The sequence below is a fragment of the Gracilinanus agilis genome, chromosome 5 (assembly GCF_016433145.1).
Source record: "Gracilinanus agilis isolate LMUSP501 chromosome 5, AgileGrace, whole genome shotgun sequence".
Classification (NCBI taxonomy): domain Eukaryota; kingdom Metazoa; phylum Chordata; class Mammalia; order Didelphimorphia; family Didelphidae; genus Gracilinanus; species Gracilinanus agilis.
Window position 1 is genome coordinate 123,001,721 of NC_058134.1, and position 22,472 is coordinate 123,024,192.

At 35.5% G+C, this 22,472-nt stretch overlaps 1 protein-coding gene across 1 annotated transcript in view; it reads left to right on the forward strand.

Moving 5' to 3' along the window:
• TNPO3 (transportin 3) overlaps positions 1–22,472 on the forward strand; it is a 126,220-nt gene that overhangs the window by 32,128 nt on the left and 71,620 nt on the right. The window contains exons 2-4 of the mRNA XM_044678262.1: positions 1,168–1,368; positions 17,015–17,088; positions 17,912–18,068. Of these exons, the coding sequence (XP_044534197.1) occupies positions 1,168–1,368; positions 17,015–17,088; positions 17,912–18,068 (432 nt within the window). The remainder of the gene's footprint in view (positions 1–1,167; positions 1,369–17,014; positions 17,089–17,911; positions 18,069–22,472) is intronic.

Genomic DNA, 22,472 nt, shown 5'->3' on the forward strand with positions numbered 1-22,472 from the left:
CTTGACCCCCATTGCCCACCCTTACCAATCTTCCACCTATGAGACAATACACCGAAGTACAAGGGTTTAAAAAAAAAAAAAAGAAATCTGAGATTGACAAGGCTGCTTGTCTTTCAGAGTAAAGGATAGCATGGCACTACCCTTACAATTAAAATTGTTTAGAGACCTTTCCCTATTAGCTGGCAGTTAGACTTTGTTGATTAATTGTAATAGATGGGGATGCTATAGTCAAAGAATGTAGTCTCTGCCTTTAAAATATAAGCTTCTTGGGGAAGAGACTGTTCGCTTTTGCTTTTGTAGTCCCAACTTTCAGCAACATACCTAGCATGTAGTACTACTTAATAAATGCTTAGGAACTGATGCCCTTTTCCAGTTCACTATAAGTTTGAAGATAAAAGTTTTGTCTCATCTCAAAAAATATGCATATATGTGTGTGTAGTAAACCTACACTTGTCAAAGCTAAAAGCTTTTAAAGTTTTTAATTCACTTAGTGAATAAAATTTCTAGGTCATTTACTATCCCTGCTAAGGTTATGCTTAGTTGTTTTTTAAAAGATTTTTATTACAAGTTCCATTGATACATATATTCAAATGTATGAGCAAGAACACAAAAAATAAAATAAGAAAAAGGAATATGTAAACTGAAGCCAGCAAGTGAGGTCTTAGGTGAACTGCACATATAATTATTACTTCTGTTATGTGCTATTGCTTTCCTAATTTTTTCCCTTTAGCTCACCTTGTTAAGTATCTCAATTATCATTTATCTGTCTGTGGTTTTTATAGAAGAAAGAATTGATTCAGTCGCTTAGAATTAATGACTTTCGAATGGCAGTTTTTAGACTTTGAAATCTAAGAAGGTGATCATTCAGTCCATCTCCTTTTGAGAAAAACATTAGTGAAGATGTGAATATCTAATATGAATTTATTTTTGTGTTTACATGGTATGTGTATTGTTCTTTTGCTTGTGCTTTCTGCTCTGCCTAGTTTTGAGTTTGAATTCATATTAATTTTAATTACATTTTTATTCAGTTGTTTCCATGTTCCATAATTTTGGTGATAGACACTTCTCAGTTGACAGATATCTGTTCTGTTTTCAATTGAGTGTTTTGCTATTTCTGATATCTATCTTTAAAAGATCTTGAAGATCTCTATTTTGATTTGTTCTTAGGTTCATGCATGGGAGATCTCGGATCAATTGTTACAGATACGGCAGGATGTAGAATCGTGCTATTTTGCAGCACAGACAATGAAGATGAAAATTCAGACCTCATTCTATGAACTCCCAACGGACTCACATGCCTCTTTACGGGACTCGTTGCTGTCACATATCCAGAACTTGAAAGACCTATCTCCTGTCATTGTAACTCAGGTAAATCTTTATGCTTCCATTCAAGAGTACATTTGGTCAGGACCAGTTGTCAAGTTTTCATGAACATGAAGAGTAATCAGAATGTTATCATTGATGTTGGTAGCAAATCTAGGTAGCAGTGATAATTTTATTCCAGTCTTAGTGCTCTAATATGGTATGGTACACATTTTTCCAGACACTTGCACCAATAAATATTTGGAGCAGTTATCTGATTTGTTGTACAGTTGTTTAAGTTGTTTCTGACTCTTCATGACCCATTTGGGGTTTTCTTGGCAAAGATAGTGTAATGGTTTGCCATTTCCTTCTTCAGCTCATTTTATGGCTGAGGAAACTGAGACAAATAGTCAAGTGTCTTGCCAGGGTCACATAGCTAGTAAGTGTCTGGGGCCAGATTTAAACTCAGGAAGAGGAGTCTTCCTGACTCAAAGCCCAGCCCTTTTCATTACGCCACTTACCTGCCTATATCTCGATTCTAAGCCTTAAATTTGACTGGTTGTGCCTTACATTTATAGGATCTTTGATTTTGTTAGCAAAGGCACTCCCTCTACCAGCTTAATAGATAATTCTTACAGAGTTGCCTGCAGCACATAAATGTGAAGTGATTAGGCCAGAGTTATATCTAATGTGAGAGGCAGGATTTGAATGTAGGTCTTCCTGACTCCAAACCCTGTCTTCTGCCTACCTCATTATACTGTATCTACCTATACACCTTGCTACCTACTTCTCTACATAGATGCTATAGGGCAGTGGTTCCCAAACTTTTTTGGCCTACTGCCCCCTTTCCAGAAAAAAATATTACTTAGCCCCCTGGAAATTAATTTTTAAAAAATTTTAATAGCAATTAATAGGAAAGATAAATGACAAATGGCCATTACCGCCCCCTTGGATCTCTGCAGCACCAGGGGGTGGTAGCGCCCACTTTGGGAATCACTGCTATAGGGGAATAAAAGGAGACTAACAAACAAGAGAGTGAGTCAGTCATCTTCAGGAGAGAATGGAAGTCATATTACAAGGATTTATAACTTGTCTTCAGAAAGTGTTCAGTGTGGTGGGGGAGTCATTGTATACTCATGAACAATTATGATATAGCCTTAGTACATTAACTTTTATTTTTTATTTTTTTATAAAAACCCTTACCTTACATCTTAGAATCAATACTAGGTAATGGTTCTAAGGCAGAAGAGTGGTAAGGGCTAGGCAAGGGGGGGTCAAGTGATTTGCCCAGGGTCACACAGCTAGGAAGTGTCTGAGGCCATATCTGAACCCAGGACCTCCCTCTCTGGGCCCAGCTGTCAATCCACTGAGTCACCCAGCTGCCCCAGTACATAAACTTTTAAGTAGAAAAATGGAGCCAATTATGGAAGACTTCCTGGCGGGAATGAAATCACAATTAGGAATTAAAGGGCTTAATTTGTTAGAGAGAAAAGAGAATGAAAGGAATCTTAACTATATTAACTTTATCTGAGTTAGGATCAAGAACAATGAGAACAAAGAAAGTACTGTTGGATTTGATGAGCAGTGTTAGTGGAAGGATAAGAATTGACATTTACAAAGGAGAAATTTAGGACCAGTTTTCAGATAAGACATGGCTCGTTTGAGATGTATAATTGTGAGAAAACTTCTTATACCAGTCTTTGGAATTGACTGGGTTTCTTGTGAGCATAAATTTGGCTCTTACTTAAGGATCTCTAAGCAACAGATTGTAATAACTAAATTAAATTCCAGTCCTTAATTTCCATAGTTTATTAATATTTACTTGAATAAGAGAAGGCAGACAGAGAGAAAAAGTCTATTCTAACCAGCCACGTGGGTGCTCTTCACATGGCTCCATTAGCCATCTTCCTTTTGCTGCACATCTGATAGAATAGAGACTGCTCACTTCCTGCAATCCCCTCTTTTATTCCTTCTCTTTTACTCCAGATCAATATCCCAGTGCTTTCTGGCCTAAGTCACTGCTCCATGACTCACCCTCTTTGGCATGATGTAGATGGGTGTGTAATCTTAGGAGAGGGCTCCCCTCACACAAGGTAGAAGTAGTCCAGCTTCCCAGCCATGCAGGGCTAGGTTCAAATAATGCAACAAAATCCTCTTAATTTTTTTTTCACAACTGAATAAAGTGTTCTGACAAGACAGAAAAAAAAAAAAGTAGGGATTTATGGAGCTCAGCAAGAAAGGCAATAGACAGGGTATCTATCAGTTGAGGAATGGCTAAATATAAATTATGATATGAATGTAATGGAATGTTATTTCAATATAAGAAATGATTATGATGAATTCACAGAAATTTGTGAAGACTTTTATGAATTGATGCAGAGTGAAGTGAGCAGAGCCAATTTGCACAATGACCACAAAATTGTAAAGGATAATTCTGAAAGACCTTAGAACCCTGATCAGTTCAATGACTAGACATGACTAAAGAAGGCTAATATGAAGTATGTTCATGTAGAACAGTGATGGACTAGAGGTGCCTAATAAGACATGTTTGTAAATAGTCAATGTACTTACTTATCTTTTCTTTAATTTTACTAATTGATTACAAAGGAGGGCTTGGTTGGGGAGAGCCAATAAGGAGTGATAGTGATATAAAGAAAAGAATATCACTGAAACATTTTCTAAAAACACATGGAAGAGATTAAAAGGAAATTTTGAAGGGGAGACAGAGAAGTTGAACAAACCATATTAAATATAATATGTACTTTTAAAAAGCTGCATAATAAATTCAGTTTTATATGTAATCTTTTTATTCTTTTCATTTGGAAATGTTCATATTTGTTGGTGCTTGTTAATACTAACATTTTTTTTTAAGTCTTTGCCTTCTAAAGAAAGTTCTTTTTTTTTTTAAAGGCAGAAAATAGTAGTTCAAAGGAAGATTCAAGTCAAATGAATGTTTTTATAATGTGAAGACTTAAAACACTTCAAACTATTAAACTTTTTCTCCTTTAGTGACTTCTTTACTTCTGCTTGGCATATGGGTAGCTAAGTGATAGAGAGCAAAGCCTGGAGACAGGAGGACCTGAGGTCAAGTTTGACCTCATATACTTCTTAGCTGTGTGACCCTGGGGAAGTCACTTAACTCCAGTTATCTAGCCCTTACTGTCCTTCTACCTTGGAACTGATAGTATTAATTCTAAGACAGAAGGTAAGGATTTAAAAAATAATAGTGATACGATATTAAAGACAAGAGTAGGAATGGATTTTTTGGTACATTTGTTATTTAAACATTTAAAACTTATGAATATAATAAACTTTTAATTTGGGATAGTGGAAAGAACCCTGGTTCTGGAATCAGAGGACTTGGATTCAAATATCACTTCTAATTAGCTGTATGCCCTTTGCAAGTCATATAACCTCTCTCTGTAGATTGATAGATACATAATTTATTAAGCATTTATGTTCCAGAATGTTAAGTCTGGGAATACAAACACAAGTTGTTAAACAACCCCTTCTTTCAAGGAGCTTATGTTCTAATGGGGAATGCAACTCTTAATGGAGAGCTGGAAGTAGAGTGGATAGTGGTGAGGACATGTTTACTAACAGAAAGTGGTGTGGTAGCCTGCTTCTGGGCAAAGATTCAGTTTATTTTTTAGGCCTAGGAATCCAGGAGGGGAGTCTTAATTTTATAGGAGGAAAAGGGAGAAGAGGATGATGGTTCTCAGTTTCTTCATCTATAAAATGAGAGGGTTATATACCCTGAGATCCTTTGAACTTTAATAGATCTATGACCAGTAGAAAGAATTCCATGGAAAATGTTGCAGGCTTCAGTTTGGGACTCCTAACATTTTCCTCCAAATTTTAAAATATCACCTCAAATAAAATTTTGGAGCAGCATAGCCAACAGAAAGTCAGAGCAAGACATTTTTCTAGTTCAAGAAAATTTAGGAGGTACTTAGGAGAGGTCTGTAACACTAGGATGAGTGCAGACCTACAACAAGGCTGGAGTGCTAATGGTAGACTTTAGAGCTGGCTGCAGCAGCAACATGCAGCACTGAAAGCTTTCAGCCCAGAGTGGTTAAAGTCAAAAAGAGATTATGTGGAAAGCTTTGCTAGCACTGGGTACAGCTGGCATTAAATGGCAACTAAGTTGCCTCTAAGCAGTTCTGGGTTGCAGTTCCAGGGCAGAAAGGAGAACTTGTGATTGGTCTCAAGGAAACAGTTCAGGGTTAAGAGGACCATTAATACTTATGGTTGCAGAGGAATAGGCACACTTTCTGGGTAAAGACCAGAGTGCAGACCAGAAGAGCAGTGACCACACCTCTCCCAGGATAATACTGTCTTAGAGACACTTAAAACTTTCAGGCCTCCAGAATTAGCTCTGAAAATAGAAGCACAAAAAACAACTGAAGCTTGGAATAGTGCCTTCCTGACTCCCAGGTGAGCAGAGCCTAACTAACATTAAAAGTTCAAAGTCAAACAGACTATAAAAATGAGCAGACAACAAAAATAGAACTTGACCATATAAAACTACTTGGGCAGCAGGGAACACCAAAACAGACTTAGAAGACAACAGTGTGAATATAGCTATAAAGAAAACCTCAAAGAAAAATACTAATTCGACCCAGGACCATCAAGAATTCCTACAAGAATTAAAAAGGTAAGAGGTAGAGGAAATATTGGGAAAAGAAATGAGTGATGCAAAGAAAATGCAAAAAGAAAACTAGCAGTTTAGTAAAAGAGGCACACAAAAAATTATTGAAAAAATACATTTAAAAATAGAATTGGCGGGGGTAGCTCAGTGGATTGAGAGCCAGGCCTACAGACAGGCGGTCCTAGGTTCGAATCCGGCCTCAGACACTTCCCAGCTGTGTGACCCTGGGCAAGTCACTTGACCCCCATTGCCTACCCTTGCCAATCTTCCACCTATAAGTCAATACACAGAAGTTAAGGGTTTAAAATTAAAAAAAAAAAATAGAATTGGCATAATGGTAAAAGACACACAATTATTCGCTGAAGAAAACTTTTAAAAAACAGAATTTGACCAAATTGGAAAAGAGGTAAAAAATTTCACTGAAGAAAATAATTCTTTAAAAATTAGAATTAGGCAAATGGAAGCTAATGATTTCATGTGTTGTGAGGAAGAACATCAAGAAACAATAAAACAAAGTCAAAAGAATGGGGAAAAAATAGACAAAACTATGAAATGCATCATGGAAAAACAACTGATCTGGAAAAGGTAATTTAAGAATTGTTGGATGACTTGAAAGTCATGATTCAAAAAAAGTCTAGACGTATTTCAAGAGATAGGAAAGGAAAGTTTAAAAAGGAAAACTGCTCCAATATCTTAGATTCATAGGGTAAAATAGAAATGGAAAGAACCCACTGATCACCTTCTAACAGAGATCCAAAAATGAAAACTCCCAGGAATATTATAGTGAAATTCTAGAGCTCCCAGGTTAAGGAGAAAATATTGCAAGCAGGAAGAAAGAAACAATTTAGGTATCAAGGAACCACAGTCAGGATCACACAAGATTTATCAGCTTCCATTTTAAAGGAGCAGAGGGTTTGGATTATGATATTTCAGAATCCAGAGGAGCCAGGATTATAGTCAAGAATAACCTATCCAGCAAAACTGAATACAATCCTTCAGGGGAGGAAAAAAAGTAGATATTTAATTAAATAGAGGGCTTTCAAGCATTCCTGATAAAAACACTGGAACTGAATAGAACATTTGACATTTGAACAGAAGGTTCAAGAGACATTACAAAGGTAAACGTGGAAGAATATAAGGAATTCACTAAACTGTTTACATTCCTATATGAGATGATTCATGTAACTTCTAAGAACTTTATCATTATTAGAAGGAGTCTATATATACAAAGAATAAGAACATGGGTGTGAGTCAATTATGCTTAGATGATCCTCCTCTTCCCCCTCCGCCCCCGCCTCCCCGTGGTGAAAAAGAGGGATGCACTGGGAAAAGGTAAAAAATGGAAAACTTTCTCACATAAAATAAGCACCTAAGGAAGAGTTTATATAGTGGCACAGGAATTAGGGTAGAGGGCAGTGCTTGAACATCACTCTCTTCATTAGAATTGCTTTAAAAAAAGAATTCTCTCTCTCTCTCTCTCTCACCCCCCTCACCCCCTAGAAATCTGTTCTAATTGATAGGAAAGTAGGAGGGGAAGAGAATAAGAGATATAGGTGAGAGGGATGATAAAAAAGAGAGTGGGTTAAGGGATGTGGTGGTCAGAAGCAAAATGAGCTTTTGAGGAGGGACAAGTTAAAAGAGAAAAGGATAAATAGAGGAAAATAGGATAAAGGAAATACACAGTACTTATAAATGTGAATGACATGAGTCCATCCATAAAATAGAAGCAGGTAGCAAAATGAATTAGAAATCAGAATCCAACAGTTTGTTGTGTAATTAAAAGAGATGATCAGGAAAGCTACATTTTGTTAAGAGGTTCCATGGACCGTGAAATAGTTATAAAAAATTTTACAGCAAGTTTCTCTGATAAAGGCCTCATTTCTCAAATACATAGGGAACTGAATTAAATTTACAAAAATATGAGCCATTTCCCAATTGATAAATAGTCAAAAGCTGTGAAGAGGTAGTTGTTGAAGAAGAAATTAAAGCTATCAGTGGTCATATAAAAAATGCTCTATCTCTGTTGATTAGAGAAAGGTAAATTAAAACAATTCTGTAGGTACCACCTCACACTTATCAGGAATGACATGCTGGAGGGGATGAGGGAAAAATAGGTACATTGATGAACAGTTTAATGGAGTAGTGAACTGGTTTAATCATTCTGGAGAAAAACTTGGAACCATACCCAAAAGGCTTTAAAACTGGTCATACCCTTTGATCCAACAATACCATTATTAGATATGTACCCTAAACAGATCAAAGGGAAAAGACCTATATACGAAAAAAATTTTACCTTTTTGTAGTGACAAAGAATTGGAAATTGAGGGGCTATGCATCAATTGGGTAATGGCTGAACAAGTTGCAGCATTTTTTAAGAGTACAATTGTACCATAAGGAATGATGAGGGAGTTGGTTTCAGAACAAAACATAGCAAGTCCTATATGAAGCTAATGCAGAGTGAAATGAGAAGAAGCAGTAGACCATTGTGTAAATAACAGTGATGTTGTAATGATAATCAACTATGAAAGACTTGGCTACTCTGATCAACACAGTGATCTAAGACAATTCTTAAAGATTCATGTTGAAAAAATGCTATTCTCCACCAGAGAGAGAACTGATCAATTCTGAATGAAAATTGAAGCATAATTTTCTCTTTCTTTGATTTTTTTTTTGCAACATTACTAACATGGAATATATATTTTTATGGTTTCATATGTCTAACTGATATATTGTTTGACCTTTCAGTGAGTAGATGGGAAAGAGGGAGAGAATTTAGAACTCAAAATTTAAAAAGAAAAGAACATAAAAAAATTAAAAACAAAATCTTCCATGAATGTTAAACATAACATTTTTTCATTCCTTTAATATATAAACGTTTTATGTAGCTCTAATCAGTATCTTTTATGCTATTTTATCTTTTATTTACTTAATATTTTTCATTCATAATTTCCATACTACACATATTTGTTAATTGTATTTTAAACATGCATAATTTATCTAGCCATTTCCCTACTAAGGGGGCATTTGGGGTTGTTATAGTTTGCAACCATTATAAGTATACCACAGACAATTTTGTTATTGAGATCATTGTAAAATCTAGTACAAATGGAGATGGTAATGAAAGAGAAATGGGTTTATATTTAAATAGAGAAGAAAGTAATTTAAATATATGGAATGTGAGATAGTTTGTTTGCCCTTGCTTTTTTTTTAGTGACGTTATTTTAATGGAGGGTATTAAAAATGGACTAGGATATTATAGATATTCACTTAAAGTTTCATATATTTTTTTCTATAACCCATGTATTTGTCATTCAATATCATTTTATTTTTAAAAATATTTTTCCATGGTTAGATGATTCATGTTCTCTCCCTTCTTCCTTCCCCCTTCTGGAACTGACAATCATTTCCACTGGGTTATATATGTAGTATTTGTCATTCAAACGAAGAAATAACCACTTGCAGAGTATGGTCTCTCTGAAGGTCTTTAGCAACTATGAGATTGTATTCCTTGACTTCCTCTTCCTGTTCCTTTTATAGTCATATTGCCCTCATTTACATTCCAACTGCTTGTGCCTCTCTTTTTCCCCTACCATAAAAAAACCAAAACAAACAAAATTCACCAAGTTTTCTCTTTCTAATTATACATTGTCAAAGATCTCAAGAAATTTGCTTTGGATCTAGGATTGAGCCATATAATTCTCTACTCACTCCCTGCCTCTATCTAGTTTTCCAGGAAGGAAAAAATAAGGGGAAGAATATTGATATAGATTAGTGCACAGCCTCAAGTTAAAACTAAAATTAAGATCATGGAGTGTTGCAAAAGGTTCTCAAAAGAGGCTCTGGAGCTGAATACATGTAGTTGGGGGTACTTCCCGGTCACACATAGTCTCCTGTGGCTAGAATTGAGGTCCTAAATTAGAAGGGAAGCAGCAAATTGGGAAAAAATCTTTATAACAAAAAACTCGGACAAAGGTCTTAATTACTCAAATTTATAAGGAGCTAAATCATTTGTACAAAAAAATCAAGCCATTCCCCAATTGATAAATGGGCAAGGGACATGAATAGGCAATTTTCAGATAAAGAAATCAAAACTATCAATAAGCACAAGAGAAAGTGTTCTAAATCTCTTATAATTAGAGAAATGCAAATGAAAACAACTCTGAGGTATCACCTCATACCTAACAGATTAGCTAATATGACAGCAAAGGAAAGCAGTGAATGTTGGAGGGGATGTGGCAAAATTGGGACATTAGTGCATTGCTGGTGGAGTTGTGAATTGATCCAACCATTCTGGATGGCAATTTGGAACTATGCTCAAAGGGCTTTAAAAGATTATCTGCCTTTTGATCCACCTATAGCACCGCTTGGATTATACCCCAAAGAGATAATAAGGGAAAAGACATGTACAAAAATATTTATAGCTGTGCTCTTTGTTGTGGTGGCAAAAACTTGGAAAATGAGGGAATGTTTGTCGATTGGGGAATGGCTAAACAAATTGTGGTGATGGAATACTATTGTGCTCAAAGGAATCATAAACTGGAGGAATTCCATGTGAACTGGAAAGACCTCCAGGAATTGATGCAGAGTGAAAGGAGCAGATCCAGGAGAACACTGTACACAGAGACTGATACACTTTGGTACAATCGAACATAACGGACTTCTCTACTAGCAGCAATGTAAGGATCCAGAGCAAGGCTGAGGGACTTATGAGAAAGAAAACTAGCCACATTCAGAGGAAGAACTGTGGGAGGAGAAACACAGAAGAAAAACAACTGCTTGAACACATGGGTTGATGGGAATATTATTGGGGATGTAGACACTAAATGATAACTCTAGTCCAACTATCAGTAATATGGAATTAGGTCTTGATCAGTGATACATGTAAAACCCAGTGGAATTGTGCATTGGCTAAGGGGGTTGTTGGGGAGTTTTGGGGGAGAGGGAAAGGACATGAAACATGTAACTATGGGAAAATATTTAAAATTAAAAAAAAAAGAATTGAGGTCCTTCTCTAGGGAAGAGAATTGAAAAAAAAATATTAATGCTGACTTGTAATGGTGGTGGAGAAGCCTAAAGAATTGCTAGGTGAATCTCTCATGTTGTTCACACAAAATAGCATTAAATGATTTCTATTCATGTTATGCGTTCAAGAGCAAATTACACTTCTGTAATTTAGGGTAAGATAGGCGAAGGAGGATGAACAATAAGAAAAGGCCACTGAATTTGGCCATTTGGTAAGCATGAAATTTACTCAATCTGGGGGACAGCTAGGTGACTCAGTGAATAGAGAGCCAGGACTAGAGACAGGAGGTCCTGGGTTCAAATTTGACTTCATACATTCCTAGCTGTGTGACCCTGGGCAAGTCACTTAACCTCCATTGCCTAGCATCACTTTTTAGAAAAAGAGAGTTAATAACTCTCCAGTCAAAGTGTTAGAAACAGGTCCAGATGTTGAAAAACATGGGGTGTATGGCTGGGAAATGAAAAAGAAAAGTGGCAGAAGAAGGTAAAAGAGATAAGGAAAGTAATGGAGGAAAGAAGAAGGGAAAGGAAAAAGGAAAGAATGACATAAGCAATCTGAAAATTCCAATAAAGTTTTCAATTAGAAAGGAGGACAAAATTGATTTGGGTTGAGTAAATGATGAAGATACCTAAGAACCTCAAAACATTTTAAGCGATGAGTTGAATGCTTTAAGACTTAAAATTACATTGTGGATAATCGAAGCCACATTAAAAGCTTATTCTACATTAGTAAAACTTATTATCACAACAATGAAGTGCCTTCAATGTCAAATTAAAAACTGTCTCAGGAAAACTGGGAATGATACTGTTAAGCCTACTAGTTCCCAAAGCAGTTCATTTTCTTGTTAGAAAGTTTTTCCCTATTTCAAATCTAAATCTGCCTCTCTTCAGCTTTTGCCCATTGTTTCTGCCCTCTGGGGTAGAGCAGGACATATCTTTCTATAAGAAAAACTATCAGATACTTGATGACAGTTTTTTTTTAATTTTACATTTATTTAGTTAATTAATTTAGAATATTTTTCCATGGTTACATTATTCATATTCTTTCCCTCCCCACTACCATAGCCAAAAAGCAGTTCAACTGGGTTTTACATGTATCATTGATCCAAGACCTATTTCCATATCATTACTATTTGCAAAAGAGTGATTGTTTAGAGTCTACATCTCAGATCACATCCCCATTGAACTATGTGGTCAAGGAAATGTTTTTCTTCTACATTTCTACTCCCACAGTCCTTTCTCTGAATATGGATAGCTTTCTTTCTCATAAGTCCCTCAGAATTGTCCTGAATCATTGCATTGCTGCTAGTAGAGAAGTTCATTACATTTGATTATGCCACAGTGTATCCATTTCTGTATACAATGTTCTCCTTTTGCTCTGCATCAATTCCTGGAGGTCTTTCCAGTTCACATGGAATTCCTCCAGTTCATTATTCCTTTTAGCACAATAATATTCCATCACCAGCAGATACCACAATTTGTTCAGCCATTCCCCAGTCGAAGGACATTTCCTCATTTTACAATTTTTTTGCCATCACAAAGAGTGCAGCTATAAATATTTTTGTACAAGTCTTTTTCCTTATTATCTCTTTGGGGTACAGACCCAGCAGTGGTATGGCTGGATCAAAGGGCAGGCAGTCATTTAAAGCCCTTTGGGCATAGTTCCAAATTACCTTCCAGAATGGTTGAATAAATTCACAACTCCACCAGCCATGCATTAGGGTCCCAATTTTGCCACATCCCCTCCAACATTCACTGCTTTCCTTTGCTGTCATTTTAGCCAATCTGCTAGGTGTAAGGTGATATCTCAGAGTTGTTTTGATTTGCATTTCTCTAATTATAAGAGATTTAGAATGCTTTTTCATGTGCTTATTGATAGTTTTTGTTTCTTTATCTAAAAACTGCCTATTCATGTCCCTTGCCCATTTATCAATTGGGGAATGGCTTGATTTTTTTTCTACAATTGATTTAGTTCCTTATATATTTGAGAAATTAGATGTTTGTCAGAAGTTTTTGTTTTAAAGATTTTTTTCCCAATTTGTTGCTTCCCTTCTAATTTTGGTTACATTGGTATTGTTTGTATAAAACCTTTTTAATTTAATTTTTTACATTTTGTAATATTCTCTATTTCTTGCTTGGTCTTAAATTCTTTCCTTTCCTATATATCTGACAGGTACACTATGCTATGTTTACCTAATTTACTTATAGTTTCCTTGTTTATATTTAAGTCATTTTCCCATTCTACTTGAAGATAGTTATTGGGTCCCTCCCAAGTCTTCAGGCCTTCGCATGATCCTTTTAGGGTATGTTCTCTAACCTACTTTCCATCTGAATTGGTTCAGCCTTTTCTAACTTGTTAATATCTTTCTCAACATGTAGTGCCCAGAATAGAACACAGTATTCTAGTATGGTTTGATCTGTTTATACTATTATTTTTACCTTGTCATTCTGGTCACAATGCTTCTCAGTGCAGTCTAGGATAGCATCTTTTTTTTTTTTTTTTTTGGTCTGCTATAACACGTTGTTGAATAGTACGTGGCTTATTCCCCCATCTTGTTACTAGAAAAGTTGACCTTTTTGAACTTACTATAAGACTATACATTTGTCCCTGTTAAACTTCCATTCCACTCATTGCTCAAGGTTTTGGTATCCTCTGTCATCTAGTATGTTAGCTATCACTTCAGTTTGTGCCATCTGCAAATATAACAAGATAGCATTTATGTCTTGAAATCACTGATAAGATGTTGATCTGACTGGGCTAATGAGATCTTTGGTATACTCTACATCTTTATGAATTCATCAGTGATTCCTTTTTTGCGTCTGGCCATTTATTCAGTTAAACCAAACTGCTATCTAATCCATATTTCTCCATTTTTTCCACAAGGATAGCATGAGAGGTTTTGTCAAGGAAGTAGAGGAATAGCTAGTTAAGACTCATCTTCCAAAATACTGCCCTATTATCCCTGCTTCTTTTTAGGGTATTTAAGATTGAATAAGATTCAAGAAGGTAGAAACTTTGTATTTAGGAGAGGAGATAAGAAACTCAACACTTGTAGCATTTTTATGTCTGGTAAAAGATTCATTTTTTCACTGTGACCTTCAAGATGTATTTTTAGTTTGTTGATACATTGTATTTTGACTTGGCATATTCTTCATAACAAATACACAAATGGTTCCCTTCAACAAATACTTTTCCTTCAAAAGTCTATTGATTAACAGAAGGGAGGATTTGGTAATATGATTCTAACATTGTTTGCTCGATAACATGGTTTGCCCAAGAGCTATAACCTCAAAGATATGTTTTTATAAGTTAAGTGGTCCCCTCCACCCCTTGCTGCCCCCTTTCCAAGTACATTAAAGGTACTTTTAATTTTCTTCCTTTTCTGTCACAGGACACATCTTTCTCTTCTACTTTCAAAGAAAACATTTGATAAAAAAAACTTTTAGCAAACATCTAATTTACAGTGTTGTTCTTTTCTTTTTATGATAGCCAAACAAAATTTTTCTTTTTTTTTTTTCAACATAAGATCATGGGTTTAGAGCTGAAAGGCACCTTAGAAGTCGTTCAGTCCAACTGTCTCGTTTTATAGATGAGAAAACTGAAACCCATATTGAATAGGGAATTTGCTCAAGGTAGTAAGTGACAAGGCTAGGATATGAACCTAGCTTATCTGGTTCCAAATTCAGCTTTTTTTTCACTGCCACATTGTCCATTCCTTTCAGTCCACTGCCAAAAATGTGATTGTCACATCAAGAGACAAGATTTCAGGGAAAGTAAATTGCCATTGTTTCTGAATAGTTCATGTTTTTGTTATTTTCATTGTCAGTGGGATAAATATCCCTTAGTCACCAGAAGGAAGGGTGACCAACTAGATATGGGTCAACTTGTTTTTAATGTGTGAAAATTAGATAGTAACAAAAATGCTTTGTTAGTTGGAAAAATATTTTGTCTTAGCTGATCTTCTGTCTTCCACCAGATAAATAACTTTCTAGGTTGCTTTGACACAATTGAGAATTGGAAGTCTCATCAAGCAGCTTTTTTTTCCTTCTGGCAGGAGAACACCTAAGAGATAAAATTCTCCAACCATTCCAGGAATGATTCATCACATATATCTTTTGACTCACATATATCACATACTGCTTTGACTTTGTAGAAGTTTTTTGTACTAGTCTGCAACATGACAGAAGAAAAGGCAACTGACAATCTTCAGTAAAGATCAGGTGAAAATTCTGACCCTGATTATTGAGCTCTGGCCTTATTGTCGTCTATATATGACCATACAGAAAGTTTCATGATGTCTTAAAGTTTAAAAGATTAATGTTTTTTATTTTTTAAAGAAACTTTCTTAACCCCATACCATATGCAGGTGCCCAGGGCAGTTACCTAAATTCTTTAATGTCTTAATTAACTTAAAACTTTTAAAAATTAAACTTTATTTTTTTCTATTACAAATAGAAACCATTTTTGGCAATTGTTTTCTGACATTTTGTGATTCAGATTCTCCCCCTCCCCTCCTCCCTGAGATAATAAATAGTTTGATATAGGTTATGCCAGTGCTTTCAGTGTATATTTTCATATTCCCCATATCATGACTGAAGTCATATCACATATACAATTAAAAAATTCATGAAGTAAATAAAGTGAAGGATAGCATGCTTTGATCTGCAATCAGATTCAGTAGTTCCTTTGATAGTGTTTTTTAAATCATGAATCCTTAGGGGTTATCTTAGAATCTTGTTTTGCTGATAATAGTTTAGTCCTTCACAGTTGATCATTGTACAATATTTTTGTTACTGAATACACTATTCTTTTGATTCTGTTCACTTCATTTTGCATCAGTACATATAAGTCTTTAAAGGTTTTTCTGAACTCATCCTATTCATCATACCTTATGGCTCAATAGTATTCCAGTTCAACCATATGCCACATCTTATTCAGCCATTCTCCAAGTTTCCAATTCTTTGCCAATATGAAAAAAGTTGCTAAAAATATTTTTGTATAAGTAGGTCTTTACCCCTTTCTCATTGGGATATAGACCCAGTAGTGGTATTGTTGGGTGAAAGGGTATGCATAGTTTTATGGTCCTTTGGGCATGGTTCCATGTTGTTCTCCAGAATGGTTGGAGCAGTTCACAACTCCATCAACAGTATATTAATGTCCCAATTTTCCCTTATTCACTCCATTTATTATTTTCTTTGTTGTTCATATTGGCAACTCTGATAGCTGAGAGTTGTTTTAATTTGCATTTCTCTAATCAGTGGTGATATGGAACATTTCCTCATGACTATAGTTTTAATTTCTTCATCTGAAAATTGCTTGTTTATCTCCTTTGACCAATTATCAGTTGGGAAATGCTTTGCATTCTTATAAAATTGGCTCAGTTCTCTATACATTTGAGAAATGAGGCCTTTGTCAGAGATACTTGTTATAAAAAATTTCTTCCAATTTGTTGTTTCCCTTCTGATGTTGGTTGCATTGATTTTAATTGTACAGAAACCTTTTTAATTTAATATAATTGAAATTATCCATTTCATTTTTCATAATGTCCTCCATGTCTTGTTTGATCATAAATTCTTCTATCTATAAGTCTGATGGGCAAACTTTTCCATGTTCTCCTAATTTGTTTATAGTATTCCTCTTTATTTCTAGAGCAAGTATCCATTTTAATTTCACTTTAGTGTATGGTGTGTATTCTGCCATGTTTTTCTAGTTTTCCCAGCAATTTTTGTCAAATAGTGGGTTCTCCTAGAAGACTGGATCTGTGTGTTGATTTCTTAACCTATTCCATTGACCCACTACTCTTATTTCTTAGTCAGTACCAGATTGTTTTGATGATCCCACTTTATAATATAGTTTGAGATCTGATACAGCTTGTCTAATAAATTTTTAATCTTTTCCCCTGAGCTTATCTGAACTTCTGTTAGATTTGTTTAAAGGAATTAGTCTTTGGTTTTTTGATTGGCACTAATAGTAACCTGACATATTATATTTAGTATTCATGTTTTTGTTTACCAAGATTTTTTTTTTTTTGGGTTCAGCTCGCTTTAGCAATAGCAGACCTGGCCTTGCAGATGCCTTCCTGGAAAGGCTGTGTGCAGACCCTGGTAGAAAAGTAAGTAACTTATATTCACAACAGACTATTTGGGGGAAACACAGATAATAAGTGGAGATATTTATTGATTGTGTCTAGAGATTTTGTTTTTGTTTTTTGAGATTCCAGAGAAAAAAAGAGCAGTAGTTAATTTTGTAGACATTTCCTTGGCAAAAATTAAGCCATGTTGTTTGTCCTTCTTTGAGCTGAGAGGTATACATTTTGTTGTTTTTCTTTATTCATTGTCCAAAGGTCTTGAATAAGTTTCTGGCAGAGAAAGACCAACTGATGCTTTCTTAAACTTTCTTGTTTCTGCCAGGGATAGGTGGTCTTTATTTGCTGCCAGAATTTTCCATGTTGCCTTGTGGCTCATTCCCATTTAAGTGGATAAGCACTTCTGTAAATTGTTACCAAACTTCTGTAGCCATATTATTGGGAAAGTTAAAACAGTTTTGGTTTGCAATTGAGATCATTATTTTGTGGCTGAATATGCATATAATATGCTTTTTTATTGGGAGAAATTTACTTTATATATTGCAGATGGATAATATTCTTCCCTAAAGAAGCAGAATCTGCTATTTGGAAGACCTTTAAATGATAAACAAATAAACAAACAAATAAATAAATGAAGATCCAATTGTGAATGAATAAGGTTCATTTTCTTGATATTTGGCCAAACTTTTTCTGAAAACTAGAGCATTTCCTTTTCCACTTCCACTTATGGTGGTTATTAAAGCCTTTGTGGCTAGAGGTATTTTGATAGCAATTTTTACATTTATTTTCTTGTGAAATTTCTGTCACCTTTTTAAAAATCATGGCTTATTTTCTTCTCTCTCCCCCCAAGATATAGCAATGATGTAACCTCCTTGCCTTTTCTGCTGGAGATCCTTACGGTTTTGCCTGAGGAAGTACATAGCCGGTCCTTACGAATTGGAGCTAATCGTCGCACAGAGATTATAGAAGACTTGGCTTACTATTCAAGCACAGTTGTTTCTCTGCTGGTAAGTAGGTTTGAGATGCTTACCTGCTTTCTAAGATGTCTCTCTCTCTATATCTCTCTATAATATATTTGACAATATTTACTCTGATCCTTTAGAGTATTTGCACGTTATAGATAGTCCTATTGCGTTTTAGGCTAGTTTATAATCTTTTCCTGATAAAATGTTTCAGGTCCTGAAGTCACATTTCATATTTAGGTTTTATCTTTGACACTTACCTTGCTTTTACTTTTATTTTTAGTTGTTTTCCTGTTGATTCTTTTTGAAATACTTCTTGTATCCATACTCCTTCATTTCTCCTGACATTGCTCTTGTAAAAAGCCACATTATCACCCTTTTAGGCTATTGGAGTAATTTCCTAGGAGTCCTTTGCACTGCCACTCACTGCTGCCTCTTTTTTATGCTGACGCCAAAAGATTCTTAATTCATAGATATGATTGTGTCACTCTTAGGCTCAGACGTTTTTTTAGCAGTTCCTTATTGCCTCTTTTTTGCAGGCCTCTTTTGTTCTGCTTTATGAATCCTTCTCACATCCAGTGCCAGCTTTATCTTGTCATTCCCCTCTACATGGAGTATTCCACCCAAACTTAGTATCTGCTTTTTTCCCCTGAAACATGTCCTTTACTCTCTTTCCCTCCAGTCTTTTCTTGTACCTTTTGGTTCAGTACAATTTTTTTTTTTTTAGCGTCTATAAGGCACTAAATAAATGCTGTTGGGAATACAAAGACAAATTTCAAATAGTCCTTGACTCCAAGGAGCTTTTCTTTTAGGAGGGATGGAGAACTAACTACTGGAGGATTCAGAAAAGGCTATCTGTAGATAACACCATACCTGAGCTGAGCCTCAAAGAAAACTAAGAATTCTAAGAGGTGGAGAGGCATGTACCTTTGAGATGGAAGGCTAAGTTTGGGAATGGGTAATAGGCCAATTTGGCCAGAACCCAGAGTTCACAAAGGTGAGTAATACAAAATGTCTGGAAAGATAGACAGGAGCCATATTATGCAAAGGCTTAAATAATGGCATACTTTTTATTCTAGAGACAATAGTTACCAAAGGTCTCTGAATGGGGGGGGGGTTACATGTCAGGTCTTTCTTTTATAGTAATATTGATTTGGCAGCTGTGTGGGAGATAATTTAGAGAGGGGAAGGACTTGAAGTAAGGACTTGAAGTAAGGAAACTAGTTTGGCTCTTTCCATATTAGGTAATGAAGGTGTGAATTAGGGTAGTGTTCCTGTGAGAAAAGAGAGATGAGTAATCAATAACACTTGGTAACTGATTGGATGTGGGCAGGACTGAGGGAGAATGGAGAATATAGGATAACTCTGAAGTTGTAAATTTCATGATTATAATTTAAGGCAAAAAGAGAAAAGTTTAGAGTAGGAAGAATAGGGAGAATATAAGAAATTATGTTTCGAATCTATTGCATTTGAGATTCTGATAAAATGTCCAGGTAAAGATGTTTAGCTTGTGGTTGTCAAACTGGAATTCAAGAATTGGGTACATTTTTTTTTCTACTAGATTTTATTTTATTTTCAGTTTAATATTTTATTTTTTCCAATTACATGTTTTTCTGAAATCATTTCTCATACCACAATAGTATTCCATCACAATCATATACCACAATTTATTCAGCCATTCCCCATTTAATAGACATACCCTCAATTTCCAAGTCTTTGCTGCCACAAAAAGAACTACTGTAAATATTTCTGTACATATAGATCCTTTTCCCTTGTTTTATTCTCTTTGGGATACAGACCTAGAGGTGGTATTCCTGGGTCAAACTCTTTCGGCATAGTTCCAAATTGCTCTCCCATATAGTTAGATCAGCTCACAATCCCACCAACAGTGCATTAATGCCCCAATTTTCTCACATCCCCTTCAACAATTGTCATTTTTCTTTTCTGTCATGTTAGTCAATCTGTTTGTATGAGGTGGTACCTCAGTTGTTTTAATTTGTGTTTTTCATATGACTAGAGATGGCTTTGATTTCTTCATCTAAAAATTACCTGTTAATATCCTTTGACCATTTATCATTTGGGAAATGTTTTGTATTTTTATAAGTTTGATTCTGTTTTCTATATATTTGAGAAGCCTTTATCAGAGAAACTTTTTTTAAGGTCCCTCCTGGCCAGTTTTCTATTTTCTTTCTAATCTTGGTTGCATTCGTTTTGTATAAAATCTTTATAATTTAAACTATTTCATGATCTCCTAATTTGTTTATAGTAGTATCCTTTATGTCTAAATCATGTAATACTCTCTGCTATCGACTTCTGTTTTATGGATGAGTTCATGCTATTCACATTTTCAGTTATGATTTCTAATTGTGTATTTCCCTCCATCCTAATTTTCCCTGTTTATCCTTCTCTCTTTCCTCAAAAGTGTTTTGCTTCTGACTGCTGTCTTCCCTTCCATCAGCACCTTACCCTCTTTCTCTTTTGCCTCCTTCTCTTCCTAATTCTCTGTAAGGTAGGTTAGGTTTCTTTACCCAACTGAGTATCTGAGTATTTATGTTATTTCCTCTTTGAGTCAATTCTGATAATGATGAAATTATGGTTCATATTGTTAGCCTTGGGGACCTTCCCCCGCCCCCAGTCTTACCCTCCACTGTAAAAACTTTTTTGAGTCTTTTATGTGAGATAATTATTCCCCTCTACCTCTCCCTTTTCACAGTTCATCCCTCTTTCTCATCCTTTAGTTTAATTTTTTGGATATCATCCCATCTAACTGCCCTAATAATGATAAAGTTATAAGTATCATCTTTGTATGGGGCTCTAGCTTTATGTGATGATCTAGCTTCACAGAAGAATTTATGTTGGACCTCTCAGAGAGAATAGCATCACAAAAACCCAAGGAAGAAAGACTATCCAGGAAGTGGGGGGAGGGTTTACCAGGAGTATAAAAAACTGTAGAGAGGTTAAGAATAATGAGGATTGAGAAAAGGCCATTGGATTTAGTGGTTGAGAGACTAATGGTAATCTCAAAAAAAAAATTGTTAAAATTTTAAGATTAGAAGTTCTTCTGCAAAGGATTAAGGAATGGGAGGTGAGGAAATGGGACAATGACTGAATAACCCCTTCTAGGAGTTTGGCTGTGGAAGAGTAGTGTATATATACAATGATAGTTTGAGGACGTATGGCAGGATCAGTTGAAGATTTATTTAGAATTGTGGAGACCTGTGAGTATTTGGAGGACACCAGAAAGGAACCAATGTATAAAGAGAGATTGAAGATGACAGAAAGGAGAAATGATGAGAGGGGGTGGCAAGCTCGGAAGATTTGGGAGTCGAGGAATGGTATCATGAAAAGTCAGTGTGTCATAAGTATTGTAAGTGCTACAGACACAAAGTGTTGCAAAAACCAGTCCCTGCTCCCATAGAACTTGCAGTTTACAAGACTGATAACATTAAATCAACCATGTACAGGCTAGCTAGACAAAGAATATGTTTGAAATAATCACAGAGAGAAGGCAACTGAATTAAGGGGGAATCAAGAAAGACTTCTGTAGAAGGTAGGGTTTTAATTGGGACTTGAAAGAAGCCAGGGAAATCAGGAGATAGAGATGAAGAATGAAAGCATTCAAGGCATGAGAGACAACTAATGAAAACAATCTGATTTAGGAGGTGAGTGTCTTGGTCAGGGAACGGCAAGGAGGCCAGTGTCACTGGACACTAGAGAATGTGTTTGGGGTAGGGTATAAACAAATTGAAAAGGGGACTTCTTATGAAAACCTTTGAATGAACATTTTGGAATTTATACTCTTTGGAATCAGTTACATAGTAGAATCTTAGGAGACACCCAAGCTTTGTTATTGGGAGATAGATGATGTTTATTGAGTATTAGGGTAACAAGCAGACTTGAGCTTTAAAAAAATGACAGCTGAATGGATGATGAACTGGAATGGGGAGAGACTTTTGGGTAGGTTTGCAATGATGTGCATGAAATGCATGATGAAGGCCTGTGTACCAGAGTGATAGTTGAGAAGGAATCCCATAAGACATAACTAATGTAAAATCAACAGACCATGGCAATTGATGTGGGAGTTGCTAGAAAGAGTGAGAAGTTGAGGATGGATGACTCTTAGATTGCAAGCTTGGGTGACTGGGAAGATGGTGATACCCTCAGCATTTTGGAAGGGAAGAGGATTTGGAAGGAAAGATAGTAAGTTCAGTTTTAAACATACTGAATTTAGGATACCTATGAGACATTCAGTTTGAGATGCCTGATAAGCAGTTAGAGATACGAGATTAGAGGTCAACAGGGCTGGATAAATAAATTTGAAAATCAATGTGGAGGTAATAATTGAATCCAGGGGAGCTGATGATGTCACCAAGTGAAATAGTATTGAGGAAGAATAGAAGAGAGCCCAGGGCAGCTGATATATATATATATATATATATATATATATAT